The following is a 14311-nucleotide window of genomic DNA, read 5'->3' as shown; positions in this document are numbered from 1 at the left end:
ATACTTGATATCATTTTTATGATGAAATGCATTAAAGCATGTCTTAAACATGTGGGTGCAGTGGTAATGATGATCTGGGGCTTGTCCTGTGATCGTTCCTGCCTCATGCCTGATGCTTGCTGGGACAGATGTGACCCTGGACGGAATAATTTATTGTAGCAGTACTGTCTCTTTCAAATGTAACAACCACCAATTCCTGTCCTTCCGTTTTCTTTGTCCACTTAACCAATCGCTACAGAATAAGCATCTGTAATAAATGTAAAACCTGCTGTAAGCTTTGAACGGCAATTCCTTAAAACTTTTAAGGAAGATTGAAAAATCTTCATTATACATGTTTAATTATTCCATTCATCCATCCATCTAGGATTGCTCCAGTCCCAGCAAGCATTGAGCACAAGGCAGGGACAATCCCTGGATGGGACGCCAGCTCATTGCAGGGTGAATATGAGCACACACGTATACTAGTAGAGTCAATTTGGCATCACCAAATTCCCTAACCTGCAATGCTTTATAAGAAAACTAAAGCACATGGAGGAAACCCACCAGGAAAACATACAAACTCCAGGCAAGGAACACCTGGGACATGACCCCTTACTGCAAGGCAGCATTGCTTACACTGCGCCACCATGTCCCCTACATGTTTAATTATTAATAGTATACATTATTTAAATTAACAATTTATCTGTAAAACATAATATACATACTTTAATGCATTTTGTCATAAATATGAAATCAAGTATGCATCCTAGTATTCTAACAGCACACAGCTCCAAGAGGATAGCTCTTGGAAATCTAAATCGACTTGGAAGCCAGTCATCATCATGGGACAGGAAATCAGTATAATCTGTAAAAACGTTTTCTCTTCTAAATCTTCTGTTTGCAATGTCTTCTAAAAATGCTAAAGCAGGTAGCTGGAATAGTTTGGCCATTCTGTGCATCATTATATTGTTACAGAATGATTATAATAGAGTGCCTTAAATTCGCAAAAGATAGGCAATTAATTTCAGTGTATTTGATAAAGCCTATGTCATTGATGCAAATATGAAAAAGAAAGGGAAACCACACAGAAACTGTAGCACCGCTTTGATGCTGGGTCTTGTCTGTTTGCAAAAATGAGCAGAAACATGCGTACATATGGTCTGAGGCTGCCGTGAAAATGTGTGTGACATTACGCCAAGTTTAGTTTTTATATATCTCGAAGTGAACGTGAAAAAAGACGTTTGCAACATTTTTGTGTTTATACATAATTCACTAGATCTCAGTCCAATAGAGCACCTTTGGGATGTGGCAGAATGGGAGATTTGCATCATGGATGTGCAACTGACAAATCAGCAGCAACTGCGTGATACTATCATGTCAATATGGAACAAAATCCATGAGGAATGTTTCCAGTATGTTTTTGAATCTATGCCTCAAAGAATTACAGCAGTTCTGAAGTTAAAATGGCATCCAATCAGGTACTAGCAAGGTGTCCCAAATACAGTGGCCAATGGGTGTATTTAGGTGGGTTTACCCTTTACAACATGAATTTTAGTATGCAGAAGTCTTTGTGCTATTTGAGTTGATTAAGTGGTCAATAAATTTTGAATACCATGTCACTGTTTAGTGGTTTTAATTTAAATAAATAAAAAAATTAAGTTTTTTTTATGCTGAAGCTAGAAATTATTCCATTATCTTTTTAATAAATCTTTTTGCTATTCACTAAAAGGCAGTTTTAGCCGTTCTGTAAATAAGTCTATTTTATAATTACATATTGTGATTGCTGTTCCTCAAACAGTTAGTTATTTTGCCAGGAGTCAACGTCATGTGTAGTTTATAACCAAGATGGTTGGAGACAACCACCAGGTTCAATTGTCAAAAGTGCATGTTTATTAAATCAAAGTCAAAATAATAAAATTTCAGATCTAAGTAAAAAGTCTGCAATAAATATTTCATAATGAAATCAGTACTCAAGCAATAAATACTTTAAAATCACAATTCTAAAACATTCCTAGGCAGCAGGTTAAAACTCAACTCTTTCTCCCTCTCCCTCTCCCTCTCCCTCTCTCTCTGTCTCCTTAGCTTATCCCAGTGGGTCCTCCAAGCTGGAGGTGACACCAACTGTTGCAGTCACCTTTATCCAACTCCCATCCCGATTTGTACGAGACCCACATATTTGGCCACTCCAGCAGTGATTTAAAAATGTCTGGGAGGGTTTAGCCACATCCCTGCTCCAGCACAGTTGCTGAGATTAAAAATGCATTGCATGTGATGCTGAAAAAAGGCCAGTTCAGATCTGTACATTGATTGCTCCGTCATGGGGCTCACCCACACTGCCTCCTCTCCTCCTGTGCACTTACTTGCTCTCCCGAATTTTGCCTTAATGTTTCTTTTCCAACTGACCTCCCCTATTTCACTTGAATTCCTTTTTTTAGATATTGATGGGTGTAGGCGTTTAATTACACAGTGCTAATGAGGCAATCAGCCACAATGTGCCCGTCTGCAGGTGAATGTGGGCTCTGACAACCACCTCATCAACACGCTGGAGATGCTCCGCCATCTGCCCCCAGCCCTGAACTTGACCGCACTGTATATTCTAAAAACGTCCAATGCCACGGACCTCACTTCATGACACACTTCTGTTTACTTTACAAGGTGTATGCAGATATTACTTAACTGTTGACTCGAGACAGTTTCGGCAATGAAGTAATAATTTTCCTTGAATATCTTTTCATTGTACTCTTCTGTCTTTCCATCAGCAGTTTTGCTATCACTCATAAAGGTGAATTCTTCTTTTCTGAAAATGTATCTTATTTAAGTAAACAATACAGTATTATTTAAAGCATTAGAATTTAGGGTACCAAACTCCAATCAACAAGTCACCTGACTTTTCCGTTGCTATCTTAACTCACAATGATTCAGATACACATGTATTTCATTTATTCCTATGCTGACCCTTTGAGCTTTAATTTTTGACATGTATTGGCATTCCTTCTGTCTTTCGCTATCTTGTTCATCTTTCCGCTGCTTGGGTAAATAGGTCAGGGCTATTTACAGGTGCTCAGTGGGCAATGTACTGTATACAGTGCATCCGGAAAGTATTCACAGCGCATCACTTTTTCCACATTTTGTTATGTTATAGCTTTATTCCAAAATGGATTAAATTAATTTTATTCCTCAGAATTCTACACACAACACCCCATAATGACAACATGAAAAATGTTTACTTGAGGTTTTTGCAAATTTATTAAAAATAAAAAAATTGAGAAAGCACATGTACATTATTATTCACCGCCTTTGCCATGAAGCTCAAAATTGAGCTCAGGTGCATCCTGTTTCCTCTGATCATACTTGAGATGTTTCTGCACACCTGTGGTAAATTCAGTTGATTGGACATGATTTGGAAAGGCACACACCTGTCTATATAAGGTCCCACAGTTGACAGTTCATGTCAGAGCACAAACCAAGCATGAAGTCAAAGGAATTGTCTGTAGACCTCCGAGACAGGATTATCTCGAGACACAAATCTGGGGAAGGTTACAGAAAAATGTCTGCTGCTTTGAAGGTCCCAATGAGCACAGTGGCCTCCATCATCTGTAAGTGGAAGAAGTTCAAAACCACCAGGACTCTTCCTAGAGCTGGCCGGCCATCTAAACTGAGCGATCGGGGGAGAAGGGCCTTAGTCAGGAAGGTGACCAAAAACCCGATGGTCACTCTGTCAGAGCTCCAGAGGTCCTCTGTGGAGAGAGGAGAACTTTCCAGAAGGACAACCATCTCTGCAGCAATCCACCAATCAGGCCTGTATGGTAGAGTAGCCAGACGGAAGCCACTTATTAGTAAAAGGCACATGGCAGCCCGCCTGGAGTTTGCCAAAAGGCACCTGAAGGACTCTCAGTCCATGAGAAAGAAAATTCTCTGGTCTGATGAGACAAAGATTGAACTCTTTGGTGTGAATGCCAGGCGTCATGTTTGGAGGAAACCAGGCACCGCTCATCACCAGGCCAATACCATCCCTACAGTGAAGCATGGTGGTGGCAGCATCATACTGTGGGGATGTTTTTCAGTGGCAGGGACTGGGAGACTAGTCAGGATAAAGGGAAAGATGACTGCAGCAATGTACAGAGACATCCTGGATGAAAACCTGCTCCAGAGTGCTCTTGACCTCAGACTGGGGCGACGGTTCATCTTTCAGCAGGACAACAACCCTAAGCACACAGCCAAGATATCAAAGGAGTGGCTTATATTCAAAAAGACTTGAGGCTATAATTGCTGCCAAAGGTGCATCGACAAAGTATTGAGCAAAGGCTGTGAATATTTATGTACATTTCTCCGTTTTTTTATTTTTAATAAATTTGCAAAAACCTCAAGTAAACTTTTTTCACGTTGTCATTATGGGGTGTTGTGTGTAGAATTCTAAGGAAAAAAATGAATTTAATCCATTTTGGAGTAAAAATGTAACATAACAATATGTGGAAAAAGTGATGCGCTGTGAATACTTTCCAGATGCACTGTATCATCTAATGGGCTTCTCTGGATGTCCCAATCTTAGAGATGCTATTTCTGTGTGGGTGGCGGATTTATCATCCATGCTACTAAGAATTAGAATGCTGATATACGTAAGGTTGCCAGTTCAAATCCTGTTTCTGCCAGAAGGGATTCTACTCCATTGGGCTCTTGAGCAAAGCCAACCTGCAATTTGTCCAGGGGCACTGTACAATGGCTGACCCTGCACTCTGACCCCAAGGGCTATGCGATAACTACATTTTGTTGTACCTGTACAATGACATGGGGTCTTTCGGGTCTTTAGTCCTCAGACACCCTCACCCGGGAGACCCAGCCATGGGTGATCAGCCCTCGACTTGTAAAGGGCACACTATTCCAAAGATCCCCCCTCTTGGATCCATAGCAACCACAAGGCCTTTTCCACAACCTTCTAGGATGTTCTCGCTGGCTCTTCTGCACTGCAGTTTTTTTACTCCAAGTAGCTTAAGGGTTCGCTGTAACAAATGGCATACAAAGCCCTGGCACCCAACTTCAACTGGCACACATAAAAATATGTAGTTGTTTACATTTTTTGTACAGAATTAAATTTGTGTATTTTGGTGTTTTTTCCATGTTTTCTTCATTTGTTTTTAATGTTCTGGAGTTTTTTCTTTTTCAAGATTGATTTGAAGTTATTTGTTGTATAAGTATCTATGTTACTTTCTTAAAGTAAAATTAAACACATTTAAAACAAAAATGTGTTTTCTGGAAAACATTCAGACAATTCCAGTACTATGTTTAATGTTATTAAGCTTTATTTGTGGTCATAATTAATTGGTATAACATACTGCGTGAATTATGTTGTTGATCTCCCTTAAATCAATGATTAAGTTTTACCATATTCCTTTACAAAAATATAACATGGATTTGTCTTTTCCTGCCATACAAATGTTTTATTTATGAAACTGCTCCATTCATCTTTTAATACTGTTGTATAATAATCAAAATAATCAGAATAGTGGAACTGAACTCCCAACAATGAAAATCTGCCATAGATTTGTTAAAATGCATTTTTTTAAAGCTTTGATTGCAAGCACTTGTTTAAAATTCTACTATGCATCAAATCACCCAAGCAATACTTAACAATCACGGACTGTTTTCATAAGAACACTCATTCTGGGTTTTTTTTTCTAATGAGTTCTTTCAGGCAGAAATTCTCTGTGAGCTAGTATGTCTGAAAATGTCATTTGATCAGTTATGCTGTGTAGTTTTAAAGAATGACAGTGACCCAAATGTTATTATAGTAATATCTGAGGGAATACAATGACTTTTGTTACTCTTACAATGTGTAAGTTGCTGCTTCTCTCTTACCCATGATGATATATAAATAACATTTTTTCAGACATATTCTTGTATACATGAATTGGCTTTGCATTGAATAAAAATAAGCTAACAAAAACACTTTCTGTGATATTTATTTTGTAGAAAGATGATCCTGTGATTAGTCTCCATCCATTATATCCGGACTGCTATTGCCCTGGAGTGATCCTCAAGGTCTTACCAGACTTAAGGCTTGAGGTGAGCAGAAATGAAATGTTAATCATAGCTTATTTTCAAAAACCCAAGGATTTCTTTTGAACTTTGTCTTGCTAATGATGACATCTGTTTTTTTGATTTAAGGATATTAAGCATAAGGTACAAACTATCCATTGATCCATTTTCTAACTTTTTTTTCTAAGTGCATGGTCAGCAGTGTATGCTTATGTTCAGGACACAAAACTATGGCCACAATAAAAGAACACTGTTACACTGGGACAATTAATAAAGACACCATTTGAAAATGAATGCATGTCTTTGGACTGTAGGAATAAAACTTAAGCAAAGAGGGGAGAACATTCAGACTACACCTAGAAGAAGGGCACCAGCTTGAAATCAGGCCCAGGCCAGGGGGCTGTTAGTGGGAAATCACGCCTGCTTTGTCATCCCCTCATGCACAATGCCCCTAGTTCTGGTTTATGAGTCATTTTCTGTCCAGAAATTGGATTGTACTGTGCTTAGCCAATAACATTGATATGAATGTTGACTTTTTATGTTAAAATGGCTTGGCTCACAAAAATCATAAAAGTGAGTTACATTTAATTAGATCTGTGAAGTGTTTCTTAATATACAGTAGATAAGATATACAGGATTGCTTTAATAGTGTTATGAGATTTTAGTTTAGATGAATAGACTGGCCTATTATTTGGAATTATCTAAATAGATTACATATATATTTTTGATGATTATAACATTCTGATTGATTTAAATAACTGCTCCCTTGTATTAGTGAAATGCTACATTTACAATAAGCTGTCAATGGCCACTGCAATTTTGTTATTTTGCTCAATATGTTATCAGGATATCAATAATACTGAAAAAGAACAAGCAAAATAGCTTCTTGTTTTCAGCTGCATCTGGATGAAAAGAGAATTTTCAAATTTACAACTAAAAAAAACATTTTTGAATATCTACCACAATACAGCAGTTATTACACAAGTGCATTTATGTCATAAATTTTGCAGGAATCAAAATATGCAGTTCCCCATATTTTGCTCAGTGAGTTGCAGAACTTAAGACTACAAAACATTCAATGCCAAGAGCCTACATGTTAATGGATTTAAGAATGTTGAGAAAATAATTGTTAAAGAATATCCTGACTCACTTTAAAGAGCTGTCGACTGCGTTGCAGTCAAAATGCAAAAGAGTGCAAGATGAAATGATAAGCTTACCCTTGTTTTAGCTGCTGGACTAGCTGTCCTGGCCTTTTATTCCTCTGCCATTATATTCTTTTACAGCACTTTCCTTATATTCCTTCTGTCCAATTTGAACACGGGAACATCAAATGTTGGGGTGCAGTGGCCTAGGAGCTGCATTTGAAACCCCAAAATGTTGGTTTACTTCCTGTTTGTGACTAACTGTGTGACCCTGAACAAGACCCTTAAACTGCCTTTACTCCACCTATAAAACAAATATATAAACAGTTATAAGGTATCCTGATAATGCAGGTCACCTTGGTTAAAACCAAATATGTATTAATAAACTCAAGATAAAATTTGTAATGATTTCTTACCAAATTGGACTGAAATTCACACCAGTTACGTTTGCTGGCTTTCACACAATCAGGTTATTGAACTCAAATGGGACTCGTCCAATCTGAAATAAAATTCTTTACTTATAAGTAAACAAGACTCTATCACTGAGAAAACACCAAGCAGCATTTACAGGAAACACCTGATTGATAGTGTGCACTTCTTCTTGTAGCCTACGTGTTCTCCCAACACTTCCTTCAGGGACTCCACTTTCCTTGCACGATACCTTGATGTACTGTTGTGGTCATCGGACACCTCAGGGTTGGTTCCTACTTGGCACCTAATGCTGCTAGGACAGGCCATTGCTTCTCTTGACCCCAATCAAAAAGGTTAGCTGGATGATTTTAATGCTACAAGGAACTAGTGAGATGTGTTTTCTAAAATAATATTTATTAGGTTGCCTTCTTCTATTTAAAAGCATTTTTTCAGTTTTTTAAAAGCCACATGAAAAAATGTTCATACAGTAGCTTCAGAACATATTCAGACCCTTTCACTTTATGCACAATTTATTGTTTTGTAGATGTAATTTTAAGTGGATAACTTTGCCATGGGATCCAAGGGGTCTAAATTCTTTCCGGATCTACAATATGTGTGAAATATGAAACCAGATGTGTTTTGCTATTAAATTTAAAGAAACATACTTGCTGCACTTAATAAAATACATATACTGTATATACTCATGTATAAGTTGGGTCTTGAAATCTGAAAAATCGATCATAAAATCAGACCCCGACTTATATGGCCGTTCAAAAATGTGACACTTAAATTTTTTTTTTACATCTTCTTGCCTCCTCCAGTCTTGCGTCAGTTTCTCAAACACATCGAATTTTGTTGCAGCAGCGCAGTTACTGATTTCTTTCGCTTCTTCAACGACGTTTAATTTAAAACCAGCTTCATATTTTCTTCTGATCGAACACTCCATCGTAGATAAGGGATGCTCTTATGGTAAAGGTGTATGAGGGTGTGAGATACAAAAAACACAAATCAGTGCAACCGTCGCTTCGGAATAGTTCTGGTCTTACAGTGTGGTCAGATAGGCACAATAGAGAAAGAGCGAGGTTAGGAGCACATGCTGATACAAAGCATTGCTGCACCCACATTGAAAAAAAAGGCAGTGTTCTCTGTGGTTACTCTCAGGTGGGCATTAGCGTATCATAGTGTCTTGGACCAATAGCGTGAGTTTTCCGCATTCGAATTATACGAGTAACATTATAAAATACCAGAAATTATACGATAAAATCAAGTCCCGACTTATCCACAGGTATATATGGTATACATCTTTTTGGTAGGCCCTGGGCCCCATGCACTAGTAATTTGGATTCAGTGGGTTTGAAATTGGATAGATGGATAGATAAATCTTGTTTTAAAAGCTATGATGTGTGTAGAGTCCTATTAAAATGTTCATTGTAATCTGCTGTTGTTTTATTTTCACTCCAGCCACTATAAAAAATCTCACACTGTTCCATTCCATTCGAGCTAGTGTGGTGCTGAGGTGTCACCCATTGCATGGCCTAACCAGAAATCCTGAGGTGGTTCGTCATGTGGGTGCAGCAATGGGGCTGTATCAGTGCATGCTCCCAACTTTAACCTTAACTGATTAAATATTCAGTATGGCTGGCACAGTTCTTTTATTTCACCTTATACAATTTCTTGTATTAGGAATTTGTTAGTTTTCGCATACCCCTTGAGGTCAGAGCGCAGGGTCAGCCTTTGTACAGCGCCCCTGGAGCAATTACAGGTTAAGGGTCTTGCTCAAGGGCCCAGCAGAGTAGGATCTCTTTTGGCAGTGATGGGGATTCGAACCAGTAACCTTCTGGATTCCAGCACAGATCCTTAGCCTCAGAGCCACAGTGTTGTGGTGGTTAGCACTACTGCCCAAGAGCTCCACAGTCCTCAACTTGGATCCCAGCTCTAAGTAGTGTCCGTGTGGAGTCTGCCTGTTTCCCCCTTGATATACATGGCTTTTCTTCAGGATGCTTTAGATTTCTTTCCACATCTCAAAGATGTGCATGTTAGGCTAACTGGCAACTCTTTATTAGTCTAGAGTGCATATGTGTGAACGTGGCCTGGCCTGCACTAGACTGGCAAATGCACTTTTTTTCACTTTTTTCTCCTGTCTAAACCTAGGTGAGATATTATGATGGAGCAGAGGCATTGGTCCCTAGAGAAAAGCTCTTTTTAATTTCACAAGAGAAGTTTGAAGTGGATGTTGCCTATCTTTTGAAATGTGAGGAAAAATGGGTTGGCCAACCAGTCATTGCAAGAAATGATGAAACTGGAACTTACCATCCTGGTACAGTATTCTTTTTTCAATACAAAGCTTATCTGAATCAAATTTATATGGGTACAAATTGAATGAAAGGGTTGGGTGAGAGATTGGAAAAGGCATTTAGAATACTGTTAATGAGATTTATAAGAAGCCATGAACAATCCAAGGAAACCCTTATTTAGTTTAGTGTGGAATGTGAAGTTGTTAGCCCCTTTAGGTATAATGTAGACTGTGTAAGAAGTCACAGGAAGCTGAAATCATAGGCACCTTTTAGAGCACTGAAGGGGTTAAGGAACCCACACATACTACATGTCGGCCTTAAAGAAGAATGCTAATATTCAGAAAAAGGTTACTGGAGAAATACTGGGTAAGGTTTAAGATAGTATCATGAGTGTCAAGAGGACCCTTCTGTCTTAGTGCATATGCCATCGTCCTTTATGTATCTGTTGGGATTAGGAATACATTTGCATCTGGGACAGTAATCACAGTTTAGGGTGACCTGTATAAATATATTACTCCTGACGAGTTCCTCCTTGAGTATGAAGCTAAAATATGACTTGGCATAAAGACTATTGACTTGTTCTCCTTCAAATTGCAGCCACGGTGCTTGAGCGAGTTGGGGATGGAAAGAGTTACCTGATTAGCAGGCCAGATGGTAGAACTGCCATTCAGAACATATCTTTCATCTTTGGAAGATTTTCTCGCACTCAAAATCTGACCATAGGGGACTTTGTGCTGTCCCTTGCACATCCATCTACTTTGACGTTTCTGCCAGGAGTCATCCAGGGAACAAATGAGATTGATGCAAAACTTATTGTTGATTTCTGCAATGGAAAGAGGTATGGTGTTATGTTCTACATTTCTCCATTTATATTTTTAGCACTAACGATCTTAATAATATAGCTTTGTTACCTACCAATTTAAGGGACACATGAAAGTATATTTATTTGTATGTATCATATACGTATATGTATTTTTTAAAGCTAACTATTTTGAATCAGTAGTTAGTTTAACAATATATACAGTCATAACATTCAGTCATAGCAGTAACTTAGCTAGTGGCTTGAAAATCAGAAGCAGAAGAAACGTACATGTTACAAAAATTGAGAAAGATGGAGAAAAATACAGTGCAAAGCTTTTGTTTTTGGAGAACACAAAAAAAGATCATTTAAAAACCATTTATCATTGAATTCATTTATCATTGAATTTTTAAAGCTGTGATTTTACCAGAATTGTTGAAGCAGTTAAATGAAAATCACAGGGAACCAAAACAAAACTTAAAATTGCACATGGAAATGCCCACAAAGCAGAACAAACATGGTGTAAAATGTCTAAAAAAACACTCACATTAGCATTCTGTTGGGACCTTTCCAGAAACAGAGCTTCTGTTGTGAGACAGGGATGTTTGTGTAAGGAGGAAAAACTGTAGTCCTGGAGTTGGCGTATTAAACCTGACTAGTTTTTTCATCTTCAACACCTTATTTGTGTTTAGTTGATTATTTACTGGTTAGCATGGCTCCCTCATTAACCCAACATCCACAGCTCAAACCCCATGCCCAGCTATTGTCTGTGAGGAGGTTGCACATCCTTTCTATTGTTAGTGCAGGTTTTCTCAAATGCCAAAGACATTCAAGTTAGGATAACTGGTGATACCAGACTGGCTCGGTGTGGGTGTGGGTGTGTGCAGGAGTGCCTCTGGTCATGGAGCAGTGCTCCTGCCATGGTTGGTTCTTGCTTTGCGTCTGATTCTGCCAGCATAGGTGCCATCGGCCCCATGGCCAGAGATTGGATTAAATGGGTATGTTATTGTAATGTATTGTTTTTATAGTAAAGTATTATTATTATTAGTAGTAGTAGTATGAGTAGTAATAATAATATTATAGTATTATTAAATAATATTATTATCACTATAGTAATATAGTAGTAGTAGTAGTAGTAGTAGTAGTAGTAGTAGTAGTATAATAATAACTATTTTTTCATGTTTGTACTTTTTCTGATTTTTGAACATTATGAATAACATTCTTATCATCTACAGCTCTAATTTTCCTTCTATTGATGAAAATGTTTACTGATAAGTTGATTCTTGACGGATGAGTAAAATCACATGATTAAAACAACTGCATTTTTCATTATACTTCATGTTTTGTTGTTTGCACAGAAGTCAGTATGTGGAACCTCATCTCTGCTTTTGGCTCTCTGAAGACCAGTTTCACTCGGCTGAACAAGTCTACCTAGAAAAAAATTGGGGAAATCAACTGAACGAAAGTGAATTACAGTCTGAAGACAGTGGATCTGTGACAGATTGCTCATCATTTACCAGGGCCTCAAGCCCTTAATCATTTAAGAATATGCTGGTATACTAAAACATGAACTAAATGCACACTTGTTGCTTAGGAAAGAAAAATTAAAATTGTGGCTTTCTTTTAGTTCAAACTCTGGAAACAATTACATGTGATGCATTGTAGTTAACAAAATAGTAAACAAAAATACCATGAATGATGAAAAATTGTGATACTGTTTACCAAAATTATGAGATTTTTAAATACATTTTGTAATATTAGTAAAGAAATATTGTCTAGATATTGGTTAATATTACTTTATGGTTAGTTTAGATGTACTCAACTTCATTTACTATAAATCACCCATAAGCCGTTTCTCTAATTTTAATGTACTGTATATAATAATGATTTTTTTAAAGCACACTCACAAATGTTTTAGCTTGTTTATCTTTAGTTTAGCCTACATTCTGACCAGGGAAGATTCTTGCTAGTATTTCTATTTGTAACTGCCATAATCGTAATATCTTTTTGTTTTTAAAAAAATGCCATCTTACTTAAATTTATATGAAATCAAAGCATTATATAACATGTTTGTCAAAGTCTCTGAAGCCCTGTACATTGTATAGCATGATAAAGGCACAGGAATTGTAGTTTACTTTGAAGAAAGCAGAACTAAGTAAAAGGACAACACCTGGAATGATATTCTTTGTAATGCTGCCAATCTTTAAATAATAACAATCAAGTAAATACATATTTTATGAAAATTATTTTACAATAAAATATCCGCAAAATTCAAAATGGACTCACTGAACTATTTTTCAGTCACCACAGGCCTTAATATGCTTAGTTATTACATTAGTAGATGCCTTGATCATGATTCATTAGCCTTCTTTCTCATTGAAATGTATTCTTTGTCATCATGAAAAAGTTGATTGGATTAGGTGAATCTGAAAATGGATGAGAAATTCCCCATATGTGTGTACATGTGTATATATTAGTTGTATTATGCAATCATGCTAAAGTTATTAGAATGATCAAACTATGGCGACCATGGTTTTCAAAGACTGTTCATTTAAAGTATGTTGACACTGGAGAGGAAGAAGTATTCAAGTGGACAGGCAATATGAAAATTTACTGTGCATTGTGTCAAATAATACAAGACAATAAATATTAGGAAAAACAGCAATATTAAAAACAATTATTCTGCGTTTACACAAAATATGTGCAGTTACGCTAAACTGTTGCACTTGAATAATCAATAATAACTGTCAAACTACTTTCCTCGGACTGGCTTGATTGACAGCTACACTGCATATGCTGCAGGGCTCCCGCTTGCTGCTGTCCAAGTGGCGGTGCAGGTGGACTCTTGGATGATGAGAGTGACGCGCGCGCGCGCGTGTGTGTGTGAGAAAGAGCGAGAGAGAGAGAGGGCGCGCACTCGATGACGCGAGGCTCCATCGCATCTGCGGTGCTTTGAGCAAGACATCCCACTGCGTGGAAGTCTAGAAAGTCCCGAAACACTTCCAAGAGGATTGAGATTCTCATATTAAACTTGATGGTGGACGATAAAGGATGTTTATAGTGTCCGCTGGATTGGAATACACTTTTTTCTTCTTGTATAATGGGATTATATAGGCTACTGAACTAAACAGGAGTAATGGATACATTATACTTTGGAAGAAGCTTTAAAGTCGACTGTCATCTCTAACAAGGTATGCCCCGCGTCATATTTACAAATACTGTCTTAAATGTACTTGGTATAGTTTGCGTTGTATCTTTTACGGGCTGTGTAAAAGTGGTGTTAAGGTTGGAGTAAAATATTTATATTTCTAGCTTTTTATTTTTCCATTTATGTTTGACTAAAATGCAACGCAAAATCTTTGAGAAGTTCTCAGAAGCGTCGCAAAACCCACGCCAAGTAGTTTTACGTACGACAAGTCGTTCAAAGCCAAGCCGCTATTTGTGACCTGAAGCCTGTGACAATGGGACGTTCATATTTTAGACTGTTCAGCTCCAAAATAGCATAGGGTGGGATATTTTGGTTCGAGTAAAAGTACCTAACAAGATAGCGGAAGATCTTCTTTACTTCGATTGAGCCGGGTTTATGATTAGGCATTAAGACTAATTCTAAATACAGACTACACGTGTCTCAGCAGCACTGCTGTCAAAAGACT

General features: G+C 37.6%; 2 protein-coding genes across 3 annotated transcripts in view; both read left to right on the top strand.

Moving 5' to 3' along the window:
* LOC114651175 (von Willebrand factor A domain-containing protein 3B-like) overlaps positions 1 to 12921 on the top strand; it is a 257875-nt gene extending 244954 nt beyond the window's left edge. Inside the window, exons 33-36 of the mRNA XM_028801128.2 lie at positions 5947 to 6039; positions 9717 to 9882; positions 10457 to 10697; positions 12017 to 12921. Coding sequence (XP_028656961.1) covers positions 5947 to 6039; positions 9717 to 9882; positions 10457 to 10697; positions 12017 to 12194 — 678 coding nt within the window. The 3' untranslated portion in view covers positions 12195 to 12921. The remainder of the gene's footprint in view (positions 1 to 5946; positions 6040 to 9716; positions 9883 to 10456; positions 10698 to 12016) is intronic.
* A 644-nt stretch (positions 12922 to 13565) lies between these two features.
* Positions 13566 to 14311, top strand: part of cnga3a (cyclic nucleotide gated channel subunit alpha 3a) — a 114881-nt gene continuing 114135 nt past the window's right edge. For both annotated transcript variants that reach the window (XM_051926875.1, XM_051926874.1), the window contains exon 1: positions 13566 to 13849. The gene's annotated coding sequence lies outside the window, so the exon portion shown is untranslated. The remainder of the gene's footprint in view (positions 13850 to 14311) is intronic.

The sequence above is a fragment of the Erpetoichthys calabaricus genome, chromosome 4 (genome assembly GCF_900747795.2).
Source record: "Erpetoichthys calabaricus chromosome 4, fErpCal1.3, whole genome shotgun sequence".
Classification (NCBI taxonomy): Eukaryota; Metazoa; Chordata; class Cladistia; order Polypteriformes; family Polypteridae; genus Erpetoichthys; species Erpetoichthys calabaricus.
The sequence above is the reverse complement of the archived record's forward strand: the minus strand, read 5'-3'. Positions and strand labels throughout refer to the sequence as shown.